This window comes from Nipponia nippon, unplaced genomic scaffold (assembly GCF_047370975.1).
Source record: "Nipponia nippon isolate SJK-2023a ecotype South Korea unplaced genomic scaffold, ASM4737097v1 scaffold_5, whole genome shotgun sequence".
Taxonomy (NCBI): Eukaryota; Metazoa; Chordata; class Aves; order Pelecaniformes; family Threskiornithidae; genus Nipponia; species Nipponia nippon.
In genome coordinates this window covers 50,580,230-50,594,798 of record NW_028262369.1, presented here as the reverse complement: position 1 = coordinate 50,594,798, position 14,569 = coordinate 50,580,230, and the positions used below count along the sequence as shown (strand labels likewise).

General features: G+C 55.7%; 1 protein-coding gene and 1 long non-coding RNA gene across 2 annotated transcripts in view; one reads left to right on the top strand and one right to left on the bottom strand.

Annotated features, from left to right (window-relative positions):
• Positions 1-14,569, top strand: part of CACNA1E (calcium voltage-gated channel subunit alpha1 E) — a 161,750-nt gene that overhangs the window by 122,724 nt on the left and 24,457 nt on the right. The window contains exons 21-32 of the mRNA XM_087734697.1: positions 436-492; positions 1,777-2,385; positions 2,481-2,755; positions 3,371-3,530; positions 4,068-4,197; positions 4,740-4,799; positions 5,131-5,237; positions 11,315-11,411; positions 12,543-12,703; positions 13,134-13,271; positions 13,845-14,046; positions 14,245-14,409. Coding sequence (XP_087590823.1) covers positions 436-492; positions 1,777-2,385; positions 2,481-2,755; positions 3,371-3,530; positions 4,068-4,197; positions 4,740-4,799; positions 5,131-5,237; positions 11,315-11,411; positions 12,543-12,703; positions 13,134-13,271; positions 13,845-14,046; positions 14,245-14,409 — 2,161 coding nt within the window. The remainder of the gene's footprint in view (positions 1-435; positions 493-1,776; positions 2,386-2,480; positions 2,756-3,370; positions 3,531-4,067; positions 4,198-4,739; positions 4,800-5,130; positions 5,238-11,314; positions 11,412-12,542; positions 12,704-13,133; positions 13,272-13,844; positions 14,047-14,244; positions 14,410-14,569) is intronic.
• On the bottom strand, positions 7,697-10,215 carry LOC148052195 (uncharacterized). Its single transcript, XR_015699325.1, has 3 exons — positions 10,024-10,215; positions 8,163-8,338; positions 7,697-8,067 (listed from the first exon to the last, which is right to left on the bottom strand). It is a non-coding gene; the product is annotated as an uncharacterized LOC148052195 (long non-coding RNA).

Below are 14,569 nucleotides of genomic sequence, written 5' to 3'. Positions count from 1 at the left end.
TTAAATATCTAAGGATGTACCAGGGCTTCTGAGAGGCTGCGGCCTGCACTGCTCTCCCCATGCCGCTGCTGCACAGCTGGCCGGTGTGGGGAAGGCTCCGTGGCCCCACAAAGTGTATCTGCATCCCCAGCAGGAGCATCGCTGCGTGCATCTCCCTGGATGGCAGCAACATGTGCCACGCTGGGGTGTGGGAATCCGAGTGCAGTGCGTGAGTGTGAGCGCGGGCAGCCCTGCAGGCAGGCTCGTTGTGGGTGCGTAAGCACGTACGTGCAGGAGGTTAGTTGCTGGCTGCTGCGCTCCGGCATCCCAGCAGCTTGTGGCCGACAGGCAAAGAGATGCCGGCTGCCCGGGGTGGGGGGACACCTCTCTACGTTGCCCACACGACTTGAAGGAGGGGTGAAGGGGGGATTGAACCCATTTGTTTTTCCTCCCCAGAAGAGACAGGCGAAGGAGACACCACATGTCGATGTGGGAGCCGCGCAGCAGCCACCTGTATGTGGGCCGCGGGGGCGCGTGTCGTCTGTGGCTCCTGTGCTTTCTGTGCGTCTGTTGGGGCCGGCGCGCATACTGCTCCCCTCTGGCCTCCTCGGCAGGGGTGGGGGGGTCGTGTGCATGTGCTTGTATGCAGTGTGCTCCTTTGCACCCCTGTTTGTGTGCGTGTGTGCGGGCATTCGTGGTTTTGTGTGTGTTACCCGCCTTTGTGTGTGCGTCGTGCAGTAAGTGTGTGTCGGTGCGTGCTGCTACCCGTGGAAGTGCAGTTGCGTGTGTGCCGGGGGTGAGCAGTGTATGTGTATGCACACGTGTGTGCTCGTGGGTGTTTCCGTGTGCCTCAGTGTGTTGGGAAGGGCACGTCTGTCTTCTCCAGGGTGTTTGTGTGCGCGTTTATAGCACCACAAAGGTTTCATGGCATAGCCCAGTCCTCCCTAGAGCACACCTGCAGGAACTTAGAGAAGCCCAGTACAGCTTCTTCCCCCACTGGCAGCCGACACTGCTGCTCCCCAAGCCTCGGTGCAGGCTTCCTACCAGTGATGTGCCGGGTGAGGGACTGTCCTAGCCAAGCATAGCTGAGCACAGGGAGGGAGGGGGCCTCCTGCACCCGGTGACATTCTCTGTTGCCAATGTCTCAAAGGGCCATCTCTCACTGAGAAAGGCAGGACTTGTACCTCGCATCTTTTGCCCTCTTACTGACTATCTTTGTCCCATCAGGACTGGCACCCTTGCCAGCAAGCTGGCTCTTGCACCAGTGTCCCCTGCACCCGTCATTTGTACCGTTAGGGCAGCATCGCTCTGAAAAGGAGCCTAGCTCCAAGGAGGTGGCAATGCAAAGACATCCCCAGTGCAAGAAGGGATCCCCGGCTGCAGTGAGAGGGCATTGCCTATATTTAAGGTGTCCCCAGGCAATCAAGCAAGAGGAAGGTGGTCACTGCCTGGCTGGGATGGGGCAAGCCAGGGTGCTGGCTGCTTCCAGCAAGCTGGGCATGCTGCCTGAAAGCTTCAGGGCAGCTGTGAGGCTGCTGGGGCTGGTCTTTCATCAGCCTGACATATCTGGAGGCAGAAGTACAGTTTCAGCCCCATTTCCAGCACTTGCCAGCACTAGAGGGATGCCGGAGGGCTGGGGACGAAGCAGGAGCCCAGCCCATAGCCCTGGGGATGGCATTTCCTTCTCTCTGGGATTCCCAAACTAAATCCAGGGTGGGTGCTTCACTGGGCAGGGGTGAAGCACCAACAGTGAGGTGGATGTCCAGGACGCCAACCCCTTGCTGTCCCTTGTTGCAGGCGGGAGCGTCGCCGGCGGCACCACATGTCGGTGTGGGAGCAGCGCACCAGCCAGCTGCGCCGGCACATGCAGATGTCCAGCCAGGAGGGCATCAACAAGGATGAGCCGTCCCTCATTAACCCCCACGCCAGCATCTTCCGCAGGAAGAAACTGGGGGATGGCGTCGCCCTGGAGAAATGCTCCGAGGAGCAGGGTGGCAAGGGTGAGCGGCCACCGGCTGAGGGCCCTGAGCAGCTGGCCTCCGGGGCCAACCCCAGCAGTGGTGAGGACAGGAGGAGCCCATCGCCCCGGGCCAAGCGAGACAAGGAGTCATGGCACCAGAAATCGTGCCATGGAAACTGTGAGCCGGGTGAGCAGGACGGGGCAGGAGGCAGCATCGAGGACAGGGCCAGGATGAGGCAGAGCCAGCGGCGCAGCCGGCACCGCAGAGCCCGGATGGAGGGGAAGGAGCCAGCTGGTGCCCTGGGGAGCCGCTCGGCCAGCCAGGAGATGGGTCTGGAGGAGGCCAGCCCCACGGAAGGGGTGCAGGATGGGGACCGGCATGGGGACACAGCCTCAGTGGAGGCGCTGATTCAGGGGGAGCCAGAGGCAAGCGGAGAGCCCATCAGGTTGGTACCTGGGGAAGGCATTTTGCAGTTCCTGCGGCTCCTTGTCCTCTCCCCTTATCTCCTCACACCTCTTTTCATCCCACCTCCTCCCGCAGGACAAATGGGGTCCCTGCCGGCGAAGCCGAGCTGGTCGGGACCGCCGAGGAGGGGAGCCCCTCGCAAGTGGCACTGGAGCCCACACGGGCAAAAATGGGCAGCCTGACAGAGCAGGACTGCAGCAGCCTGGACACCAGTGAGCAAGCACTGCTGGAGGCCAGCCGCACTGTCAGCCGGAGCGAGCCCGACCTCTCTTCCATCACCCCCAATACCGAGAAGGCCACGGAGAGCACCACCATCATGATCGATGTCCACGACTCCGCTGTGGTACAGAGTGAGGACCCGTCTCTCTTTCCTGAGCCCCTCACCTGGCCCTTGGGCACCCTGGGGTGGGATGGAAAGCCGCTTGCACGGCTTTTCCTGTCCGCATCCATCAACTATGGGGGGTTTCCTTGCTGCTCCTTTCAGCACCTCCCTCCAGCACCCCAGTTTTGCAGGGGAGCCCGAACGCAGTGCTGACGTGCCACAGTCCCCTGGGGAGCTTCTCCCTTTCTCACCTCCTTCCCACCCGCCCCTTTGCTTGATCCCTCCTTCCCCCCTCCTCCCCGCCCAGGCAAAACACTCACATCCCCTGTTTTTCCTAACACATCCGCAGCCTCCGCCCAGCTCGCTGCTGCTCAAACCCCTTAGCAGCATCCTTGCTGTCAAGGTGAGCCACTTTAAACGGTGTTATTAATTAAACAGCACTGCGAAAGCTGGCCTTGTTAAAACCTCTTTCATCTGCTTCATCCCAGCAGCTTGTGTCTTTTTTTCCCTTCTGTTTCCTGTCCCTGTAACGGCACAGGGATGCAAAGCAGAAACCAGGGGGGATGCACGTGTGTGGGTGGCAGGGACACCCCAGGGTGCTGCCTGGGTGCAAGACCAGGCAAAGGCTCTCGCTTTCCTGCAGTTAGCAACAAGACAGATGGTGAAGCCAGCCCCTTAAAGGAGGCCGAGACCAAAGAGGATGAGGAGGAGATAGAGAAGAAGAAGCGAAAGAAGGAGAAAAGCGAGACGGGCAAAGCGATGGTGCCGCACAGCTCCATGTTCATCTTCAGCACCACCAACCCGTGAGACATTTTTTTGGACTGTAGGAGCCTGGGGCTGGGGAGGGCTGCAAGGGGAAGGACCCCTAGATGTCACTGAAAACAGGGGACCTCCTTGGGAAGGGGGCTGAATATCTCCCAAAGAGCCCAGATAACCAGTCGCAGTGTTGCCCAGGCCCTGGGAATGCTCTCCCTCTGTGCCAGCCGTGCTCATGGCTTTCTCTCCCAACTGCTGATTGCTAGCTGTGATTTTTATTCAATGTTTGTTGCGTTTTTCTGCAGTTGTCTGCTCCCCTGTAGCTCTGGCCCAGCTCCAGCAGCCTGGAAGAATAAGCCCCCCCAATTTCTCAGGGACTTTCCCTGGCTGGCCACAGGGTGTCTGGGGGGCTAGGACAGCCAAGCAAAGGGGTCAGCAAGCCCAAACCCCCTTGGGCTCCCTTGTTTTGCTCCTCAGAGTTTGCTGCTCATCTTTCTGCTCTGGAAGCTGGCACTGTGGGGTGGGTTTTGCACGTGGGCCATGCCTGGGGCTCACAGGTTGGGGTGCGGGCTGTCTCCCCACAGGGTGCGGAGGGCTTGCCACTACATCGTGAACCTGCGCTACTTCGAGATGTGCATCCTCCTGGTGATCGCCGCCAGCAGCATTGCCCTCGCGGCGGAGGATCCCGTCCTCACCAACTCCGACCGCAACAAAGTGATTGCAAACCTCCCCTGCTCCCCCCATCCCACAGGCAGAGGTCCTGTAGGATTTTAGCTTCCATGTTGGGGCACATGTGGGACATGGGTCAGGGAAGCTGGTGGCAGCACTTGCACCATGCCATGGGATCTGACTTCTTTCTCCATTGCCTTCCTTTATAAACCCTGGAAATTCATCTTGGCCTCCCACATGTGGGCTTTAGAGCAGGCCAGGGTGCCTTGTCGATAGTAAAGTAGCTTAAACTGGGGAGATGCTGATGTGCACAGGGACTGGTATGGGGGAGCATGATTCCAGCCCACAGCATGATTTCTGCTTGCACTGTGCACGGGATGTGTTTCTCTCCCACCTACGCAGGCTGGGTTTATAGCTGTCCTGAACTCTTAGGTGACAGGCTGGGTTTGGGGCAAGCAAAACTGATCCTCCGTTTGCACCTGAGCCAGGCGAGCGCCAGGTGTGGGGCAGTAACGGGGTCTGGGTGGACACCAGTGAGCCCATTTGCTTGGCAGCAGCTGCAGAGCACCCACACCCTCTCTCTGCAGGTCCTGAGATATTTCGACTACGTCTTCACCGGTGTCTTCACCTTTGAGATGGTTATCAAGGTAAGAGACCTTGCAGGGCGGCTGCACTAGGGGTGCCGAGTCCCACAGCGTCCTTGCAGTGGGTGGGAAATAGCTCAGTTTTTTGGTTCTGGTCCTAAATTTGGATGACAGAGACTTTAAAGTTCTTAGTGGTGGGAGTTGAGAATGCTCAGCACCACTTTTATTGTTCTCTGACTCCAGGCTCCTACAAAATATGATGCTCCTTGCTATATACCTGGGCCGTAGGGATGGGTCCACTGCTCCCCAGCAGTGTCCCTATCCCCAGCACATCCTGCCTATGGCTGTGTCCACTTGATGGCTGAGCTGCTCATTCCCTGTCTGTTTTTCTCAGATGATCGATCAGGGCTTGATCCTGCAGGACGGCTCCTACTTCCGAGACCTCTGGAACATCCTGGATTTCATCGTGGTGGTGGGAGCACTGGTGGCTTTTGCCTTGGCGTAAGTGGCTGTTGTCCTTGTCAGCTCCCTGCCTTCCCTTGGCCGGGGTGGGAGGAGGATGCAACTGTGTGTAATGGCTACTAGACCCTGATTTTTTTTTTTTCATTTCTCTGCACCCTTCTGCTCTGATTCTGGGATGGCTCCTGGAAGCAGCGCGTGGCTGCTCCAGAGATGTATTTCTCCTTGTTTGTCAAATGCTGGTGAGCAAGCAGGCAGGGGGCAAGGCAAGGCAAACTGGAGATGCTAGGAAGAGGTTGGTGGTGAAAGTGGACTTGAAAGAGGGCAGAAGTCGCTGTTAGAGAGGGAAAAAGACCTAAGGGTGGCAGAGCTGGAGTTATATGCCTGCTACACATCCCGGGGCGCACAGAGACAGAAAAGCAGAAGCTTGCCAGGTGGAGCTGCCCTCTGAACATGTTCGTCCTGGCAATGGTACGCCCGGCCAGTGGCTTTTCCTCTGCTCAAAGGGGGAGCATTGCCCAGGAGCCCTGCAGAGATGGGGATGCAGCTGTTGGGGTTTGTGCCTGCATCCTCTGCAGCATCATGCTGAGGGCAGGGTGCTGCGTGCTTGCTCTGCAGTGTGTTCCTGCTGAGCATCACCTTGCAGTTGGGCTCTGGTACCGAGCTTGCGGCACCTGGGGGTCCTCCTCCACAGGTGGGTGCAGGGTGGCTTGACATCTGCAGTGCCCGTGCCATGGAGGGGAGAAGTGTCCAGAGATGAGTTTTGTGCTGCTCTGCCTTTCTCTGTGCTGCTAGCCTGGGGCAGGCGGTGCAGTGAAGGCTTGAGGAGGGATGAGTGGGTGCCAATGTGATGCTCGCACAGGCAAGGGGCACCCGTTGGTCCCTGGGGCCATGGCACCCCGTTGGTGCCTGAGGAGGGAGAGGAGAAGAGAGGAGGGGCTGGCACTCCTTTGTCACGCTGTTGTTCTCTCTTTGTGCCTTTGACACTGGCGGCGGTGGCGGTAGTGCTGGTGAGAGGGGAGGGCCTGGCAGCAGCGCATATTGGAGCCCTGTCCTTGTCCACAGCTCAGGTACCGTGCGAGGCTCTCGGGGTGGCTGGCTCTGAGCCCCGAGGTTGCTTGATGGATTACAGCCCATAATCCATCTCTCCCATCTCACCCCTGGCCGGGCGGCAGCTCCTTCCCCTCACTCTAGCCCACTTGCACCCTCCCTGGCTCGCTGCTTTTGCCTTCCTCACCTTCCTTACCCCTTCCTCGCCCAGTGCTTTCATCCACTGCTCTCTCCTTGGGAAGAGCACAGGAGAATTCAGCTCGCTCGGCAGAGGGATGAACCAGCCCCTGGGCGGGGAGGGGGGCTGACCACAGACCCCAGCATGGGGAAGGGGCACGGTGCAGGTCCGCTGGCCAAGAACATTGCTCTGAGCCTCTGAGAGGCCACCCAGGCCACCACGAGGATGGATCAAGCATCTCTGGGGACTGGCTGATCCCCCCTCTGCCAGGGTGGCCCCTCAGATCATGTCTGGAGGTGGGGCTCAAGGGCATCAGCAGCCTAAAGATGCACTGGGTGGTTTGAGGGGTTTAGGAGGACAAGCAAGTCTTTTCCTTCCAAGCCATCTTCATCAAGACTTTCTGATGACTGAAGGAGAGAAGGTTGATGGCTCAGCCCACTCCTGGGTGGACGGGTGTCCTCGCTCCTGCTAACAGTACCATATTTAGCACTTACTATCCCCTTGCCCCCACCCCACAAAGGTGATGGTTCCTGGGGTGGCCCCTGGAGCTGGCAAGGTCCCTACATGCCATAAGCACATGGGGAAGCTGCTGTGCCCCTTTCAACCCCCCTTGCTTGTCTCCACGCAGCCTTCTGAGGGAAGGACAGGTTGCTTTGGGCACAGGGCAGCTGAATTCTCAAGGGCAAGCACCCCCATCAGCTACGGCACTGAACCCCCTCCCACAGAGAGGGCCTTTGCATCTCCACGTACGTTTGCAGCAAGCATCTATGTCATCTGCCCACTCTTATAGCTGTAGCTGGGTAGACACTGAGTTGCTTGTGTGGACGAGGGCTCTTTATAATGTAATCCTGCAGGATTGTCCCTCTCTCCCACGTCTGACGGTGGCTCCTGCTGGAGGAGATGATCTCATGGCTTCGGGGGTGAGGGGAACAAAGGAACTGCAGCGATTTCTGATGGGTTTATGCATTATAAAGCATTTATAAGAACACCTGCCTCTCCCTTTGGCAGCCCATCATTGCTGTGGCCCCGGGAGCTGCAGGATGTTCGCCAGCTATAAATGTCCCAACCCACCGCCCTCCCTCCCTCCCTCCTGGTCAGGAGAGGAAAACTCTGGCAGTGACATCTGAATCCCTCTCCTTTTCTTCTCCCTTCATGAGCTTTTTGATGTGGAGCTGGGGGGGGGGGGGGGGCAATGTGTCCTCCCTCTCCCTCTCCTTGCCTCCATGGCACTGGGTGGGCAAAGCAATGCCCACAGAGCGGCTGCAGTGGTTATGTGGCTGAAAGTGGCTGGTGACCGGGTCCAGCACTTGCTGGTAGAAAAAGTGCTGGGACACACCATACCATTTGGGTTTTCTGCCCTTTTTGCCTCCCTCTGCGGTTCGGTTTTCCCGCGGCGGGTCCTGGGTAGCCATGGGTGCAGCAGGAGGTCTCTGAGCTGGTTCAGCGGTGCCACCGTCATCCGCTGGCCATCAGTGCCACATAAAAATCACCAATGAGCAAGTGTCCACCTGTAAAGCCGTGTCTCTGTGTGCCGTTATGGCTTGTCCACTGCCCCCTCGGAGCCCATACATCCTGAGCAAGAGGTCATCTTAGCTCATCTGTAGCTCTCCATGTGGAAAGCTAATACGTCAATCCAAATGCAGCCTAAATAAAAAGCCCAATATAAAACCGTAAATCTCCAAAGAGTTCAAATTAAATTAGCTGAAATAACCAGAACCATAACTAAAGACCCTGCTTACTTTTGCCTCCCGTGGCAGCCTTCGAGGAGGCATTGCGCAGAGGAGCAGCGCTCGCTTGCGGCTTTGCAGAGCTGCTGAGAGGTGGTGATGCCTACGCCTGCGGGCTTGCAGCGGCGGGAGAGGTTGAGCAGTGGAAAGGTTGAGCAATGGTCAGTGTGTAGCCCTCGTCGTCTTGCCTGGTGAGCAAGGGAAGGAGTTTTTCCACCCAGAGGTACCCAGCAGAGCTGCCTGTTTCTTTGCCGAGCAGCATCTCCTTATGCTTGTCAGCACTGGTGTCTGGAAGCAAGAGGGACCCCTGTGTACTGCCAGATAACCTGGTGTGAGGCCGGTCAGGACAGAGGTCTCATATCCCATCACAGAAGTGCTGCAGAGTTAAACTATTAGCTTTTCAACACACCCTCCACCTGTTTCACTAATATGCAGCCAGGGTCTGGGATTATTTTTATGGTTTTTAAGAAATGTTTTACTTTGTAGGCTTGCCCCCAGTGCTGAGCCCTCTGCGTGCATGTGGCAGGGACTGAGCTGAATCAGGGATGGAGGTTTGGTTACAACTAGGGACCTTGTAGACCACCTTGGCTTGTCCAAGCAGGTGTCCTGCTGGGTTGTAGGAGATCCTGTGCTGCAGCTCAGGCTCTTAATCAGTGGATTTCTTGATGGAGGTGATTTACTAAAGTTAGCCTGTCTGGATGGGATCTGTGGCCTTGCAGGTAGGTTCCCTCAGAGGCACCTGCCTTTCTCGGGTTGGGGCTGAACCTCAAGGTCCCTCCCTGACTCCTGCCCGAGGAGGACCACGCGCCCTCCCACTGTCACCCACCATCTCACTCTCCACGGGTTCCTCTTGCAGCAGAGGTTTCACTACACGCCCTCCCCTCAAAACCTCCAGCAGGGAGGGCAGGGGCTCCAGGCTCGCTGGATGAGTCTGTCCCTGGAGATAAGCACCATCCTCGAGGACACAACATGGTCTATTCATCGTGCCTTTCAACCCAGGCATGGGGTGGTGGAGGGCTGCCGCAGGGTCCCTGCTGCCCAAGAGGCTGCGGTCATCCCCGTGCAGCTCCCCCACTGCTTTTCTTACCTTCTTCCTCTCTTCTCTCTTTTTCCCTCTCTCTGCTGATGCTGTTTGGTGGCTGCTGGGCTGGATCACCGACAGGAATGCTTTGGGGTAACTATGCTGTTTGGGTCACTGCGGGGTGCCGCCCTGGGGAACGCAGGGGGATGGGTGCAGGCACGTGTCTGTCTGTCCGACACCTGTGCTGACCCTTAGCTGTGTTTGCAGAGACTAGAGTATGCTGCTCTGCATGCACCCCTACATTACCCTGGGATGCATTAAAGGTGGTGTGCTCCGGGAAAGAGCAGGCGGGATTTTCTTTGCAAGCACTGCAATCCTTTGCCTTCGGAGGAGGGTGCTTTCATCCTGGATCTTGGTGTCTGTGCAGTACCCCAAGATGGTGTGAAGCACACTCAGGGGAGCAGGGCACAGGGAAAGCAGCGTCTGCCACAGTGCTGAAGGCTCTGCCCTGGCAGGGGCTTTGCCTGCACTGAAGCACTGCAGGGACTTCATCCGATGTCCTCCGAGGGCATGGGATGTGGTTCATGCCAAGCTCAGGGGGCTGGGGGGAGCTCAGCCTCAGCCATAGACACAGCAAAGCCAGGCTTTCCTCTGAGCATTACCCAGCTCTATGTTCCATATCCGTGTTGGATCCCAAGCAAATCCACAGGAGGTTTCCTGAGGTTTGAAGAGGTCCCTCCCTAGCAGATGTAAACCACTGCAGTTGAGTTGCCCTTGGTGGCAGCTTGCACCAGCTAAGCGCTGCCCTCAAACCCTCACCCCAGCCCCGAGTCGGGTGCCCCAGCCACTTACCCAGGCCCTGATACTGAGCAAAGCAGGAGACGGGAGGTGCAAAGTGAGTCCCAGGGCTGTTCGTACCGTTGCTTCCCCCTGTTGCTTCCCCTGCATTTGTGGGGCTGTGCTCCTAGGGAGGACTATTAATTAGTGGTTTTGTTTACATCTCTTAATGATTAAGCCCATTATTGTGCTCCCTATTGCATTAACCCTCGCAAAGGAGCTGTGTAATTTGGAGCATCTGTTGTTGTAAGTCATTTCCTTGATGTTTTTTGAGGATGCCTGGTGGATCCAAACTGTGCCACCTTCACCAGGGCTTCTCTGCTCCATCCTGGGATCCAGCTCATGGGCTTTAGTTAAAAGACAAGAAAAAAAACCTGGTATTGTGATTGGGATTAATCATCTATTCAAGAAATAAGGGTCACAAAGGGGCTTTTCTGAATAGTTCTACTGGTAAGCTCTGCCTCCCTCAGCTGACTTGGGGTGGAGGCAAGTGCAGCTCTGATCTGGAGAGGGAAGAGAGGGCTGAGACGTTACATGCATGTGAGATAGAGGACCAGGCTGACCATGTTGGGTAGCACTGATGGAATAAGGCAGAAAGCTGTAAGAGACAGCATTTGAGTGAACAAACCAAGCACAGAGCAGGTGCTGCCATAGGTGAATGTAAGGACCATGAATCTTGAGTTTAAACTGGGATGGAAAACCCTTTGTGAGACACGTGCACGTAGACCTCATTGAGTGCATCTCCCTCATTTTATTCTGAATTTCTTGCAACCAGTAGTAATGGTAGAAAATAATTTGCAATGGTGAGGGCCTTTTGCAAGCCCTGTCTGCAAATGGCACATGCCTGCAGTAGGGAAGCAAACCTCCTGGCCCTGTCGAGCGGCATAGCTTGGGGACATGGGGGAGGGCAGCGTGCCACAGAGCCCTTCGGGCAGCTGCCCTTGCTTGGGGAGAGTGTTGCATCGCCTGCCCCAGCCCTGGCATCGCACTGCTTCCCACAACGAGGGCATTTGTTAAGGTCGCTGCTCCCCAGTGAAGAGGAAAGGTGCTAATCCCGAGAAGGAGAAAATTGCTTTGTTTTTCGTCTCTACCAGCTGTCAGCACGTGTGTTGGAGGAGACTCCTTTAGGTGGGCTTGAGCGCTCAGCAGTCACACGTTTGTGGCCCTCCTGTTCCCATCCTCACAGGTGCTGGGGGGGGGGGGGTTGCCAGCAGTTGAAACCCCCAGAGCATCCAGCCTCAGGTCTGCAAGGTTATTGTCTCTCCGTTTCATTTTTGGGTGCGTGTGCCTCCCTCCGACATGGAAGGACCAACAAGGGCCGGGATATCAAGACCATCAAGTCTCTCCGTGTGTTACGGGTCTTGAGGCCCCTGAAAACCATCAAGCGACTGCCCAAGCTGAAGGTAATGGTCCTCGTCTCCTGTCTTACATCTGTCTTCTCCAGTGTGGACCAGTGAGTGCAGGGACGACACACATCAATTTGCTTGTGAGGGCTGAACAAGTCGTTTTCAAAGCATTTGCTGTTTTTTAGGAACCCTGTTTTCAAACACAATGCCTTTCAGGCTGCGTCATATCTGGAGTTATTAAAAGCAAGCCTGGATCTCTGCAAGGTGTCAGAGTTAGTTCCTCTGCCAGGGAAAGTGGGGCTGGAGTGGACACGAAACCCAGATGCTCTCCTGATAAAATAGGCTGCCCTGGCTTTGGGAGAGCTCAAATCTCTTTCCAAAGTTCATTATCTTTCCCACCAGAGCAGCTTGCAAACAATTCGGGATTTTGTGTGCTATGTTGTCATGGTGTTGTACCGGAGGAGGATTTCCCATCTGAATAGGGGGATTATTTATGCAGCGCAGGTAGGATTATGGATTTCCCTACCTTAGCTGATGGGGTATAGAGCCAGAAAGGAGTAAGAGACCCAGGAAGCCCTGAGTTTTTTTCACAAGGTGTTATTTGGCTGATGGATGAGGCCCAGGGTGGCACCCCAGAGACATGAGTTTTGACCCCAGCTGTTCTTCTCAATCAGTGGATGGATTCAGCCCATATCAGTTCATTTCTGGACAACTCTGTCTTCACCATGAAGCAGAGATAAGGACTTTCCTCTCTTTCTTAGAGTGCTGTGAGAACTAGGGCTGAGAGCACAGCCTGGGGAGGTGCTGCTATTGCAGGCAGAGGTATTTGCTCTGCCTTGTTACTTGGGCGATGCGAAACAAAGAAGTGTTTACTAATTGGTCTTGAGTGCTGCTAATTGCATCATTAGGCTGTCCCCTGTCTGCCGCCCTGGTTGCAGAGAACATTGGAGGATATAAATATCCATCCCTGCTGCTGTCTCAAGGGCTGCTCAGTGTCCGTCTGTGTGCTGGGGTGTGTTAAGCTTGCTCATAAAATAGCCCTTTGCCTGGGAGAAGGCCCAGGTCTTTCCTCCTTTCCACCCCAGGAGTGGGAAATGTCTTTCTTCATGGTAGTCTTGAGGAAGGTTTTGGTCCTGGCCTTTGCCAAGGCTCTTGGTTCCCCAAGGTGAGCTATGCCTTCTCCTGCAGGCCGTCTTTGACTGCGTGGTGACTTCCCTCAAGAACGTCTTCAACATCCTCATTGTCTACAAGCTCTTCATGTTCATCTTTGCTGTCATTGCCGTCCAGCTTTTCAAGGGGAAGTTTTTCTACTGCACTGACAGCTCTAAGGACACGGAGAAGGACTGCATGTAGGTGCCCTGTTCAGTAGGTCCAATGCTGCTGACACCTGTGGCAAAGGCAGGGTGCTGGGTAATGTCATCTTTGGGTTCCCAGTTAAGTCCTTGGTCATGACTTGCTCTTGGCCATAGTCTCTTGGGGTGGATGGCATGGGCTGAGCCCTGTCCCCATTGCTGGGTCAGCGCTGTGCATCCTTGCATGGGATGCAGGATGAGGAGCTCTGTATTTTGCACCTGTCCTCTTTCCTCCTTCTCTCTTCCCTTTTGCTTTTCCCTTCTTTGCGTCTCCCCAGTCGTTATCCAGCCTCTCCCCATTTCTCCCTCCAGCCCCACAGGCTACCCTCCGCCCCCACACACACACGCTGCCCCCGGGGTTTAAAATCACTGTCTCGCAGTCTGGCAGCATAAAAAGCAAGGTCACTGCTCTCTCCCAACCTTGCAGAGGGAACTACGTGGACCACGAGAAGAACAAGATGGAAGTGAAGTGCCGGGAATGGAAACGCCATGAGTTTCACTACGACAATATCATCTGGGCTTTGCTCACCCTGTTCACAGTCTCCACCGGCGAGGGTTGGCCTCAGTGAGTATTCTGCTCCATCCACCCCCTTGAATTAGGGTGGGCTTGTCCGTGTTGGGGTGGTTGGGTTAATAACTGGCTACAGCCAGGTGGGACTGAGAGAGAAACTGCTGGGCAGGGAGGAGGAGAAGGATGAGAAATTATGTCAGGACAAAAGAGCTTTAGCCCCCATATGAGGCTTGGACCATGGCTGGGGTTAGCTTCTTCCTTAGGGAGTGAATGATGGATAATTCCTTCTCCTGTGTGGCCCTGAGGTATATCTTAGCTCAAGTTTAGAGACGACCATAGGGCTAGCCCTTTCTTCATGCTCATGTGAGCTTGGGCAATTTTTTCTCTGTGAAGCACTGGACAATCCATTTTCCATCAGAGGCACAGGCAAAGCACTGTAAAACAAGCTGTAGCCACTTAGAGGGGTTGTCCTTGTAAAGCAGATTAAGACAGAGGTTTAACTTATCATTGTTGCAACTGTAGACAGACAGAGCTGGCTGTACGAAGTGGGTCCCATGAGAAGTGCTGCGTGGTGGCAGTCCTGATGGGCATATCTCTGGTTGCTTTTCTTCACCTGTCTGCCCACAGGGTGCTGCAGCATTCAGTGGATGTGACGGAGGAGGACCGCGGGCCTAGCCGCAGCAACCGCATGGAGATGTCCATTTTTTATGTCGTCTATTTTGTGGTCTTCCCTTTCTTCTTTGTCAACATTTTTGTGGCTCTCATCATCATTACGTTCCAAGAGCAAGGAGACAAAATGATGGAGGAGTGCAGTCTGGAGAAGAATGAGGTACAGTCTGAGGAGGGGGAAAGAGGACGTTTCCATGGGTTTTCTGCAGTTTGGGAGCGTGGAGCTCCCTATATGTTGGAAAGGTGTAAGAAACCCGTGAGCCACCTGTCTGCTCAGCCCATGAAGGAAAGAAGTGTGGCAGCCACCGTCCCCCACGTTACCATCGGCCAGAGTCTGATGCATGTTGTTTTATTCCAGAGGGCCTGTATTGACTTTGCCATCAGCGCCAAGCCCCTCACACGGTACATGCCCCAGAACCGGCACACCTTCCAGTACCGGGTCTGGCACTTTGTGGTCTCCCCATCCTTCGAGTACACCATCATGGCCATGATTGCATTGAACACCGTGGTGCTGATGATGAAGGTGAGCCGGTCAGAGTCAGCCTGTTGTGTTTGGGGCAGTGGGGAGAAGGAGGATCAGTCAGGATGGGACCGGAGGGTATTTTGGTTGTTTCTAGGAGATGCTTTGAGACAGTCTGAGCATGTTTTTCCTCGGCATAGTCACTTGAGACACCACATGCCCC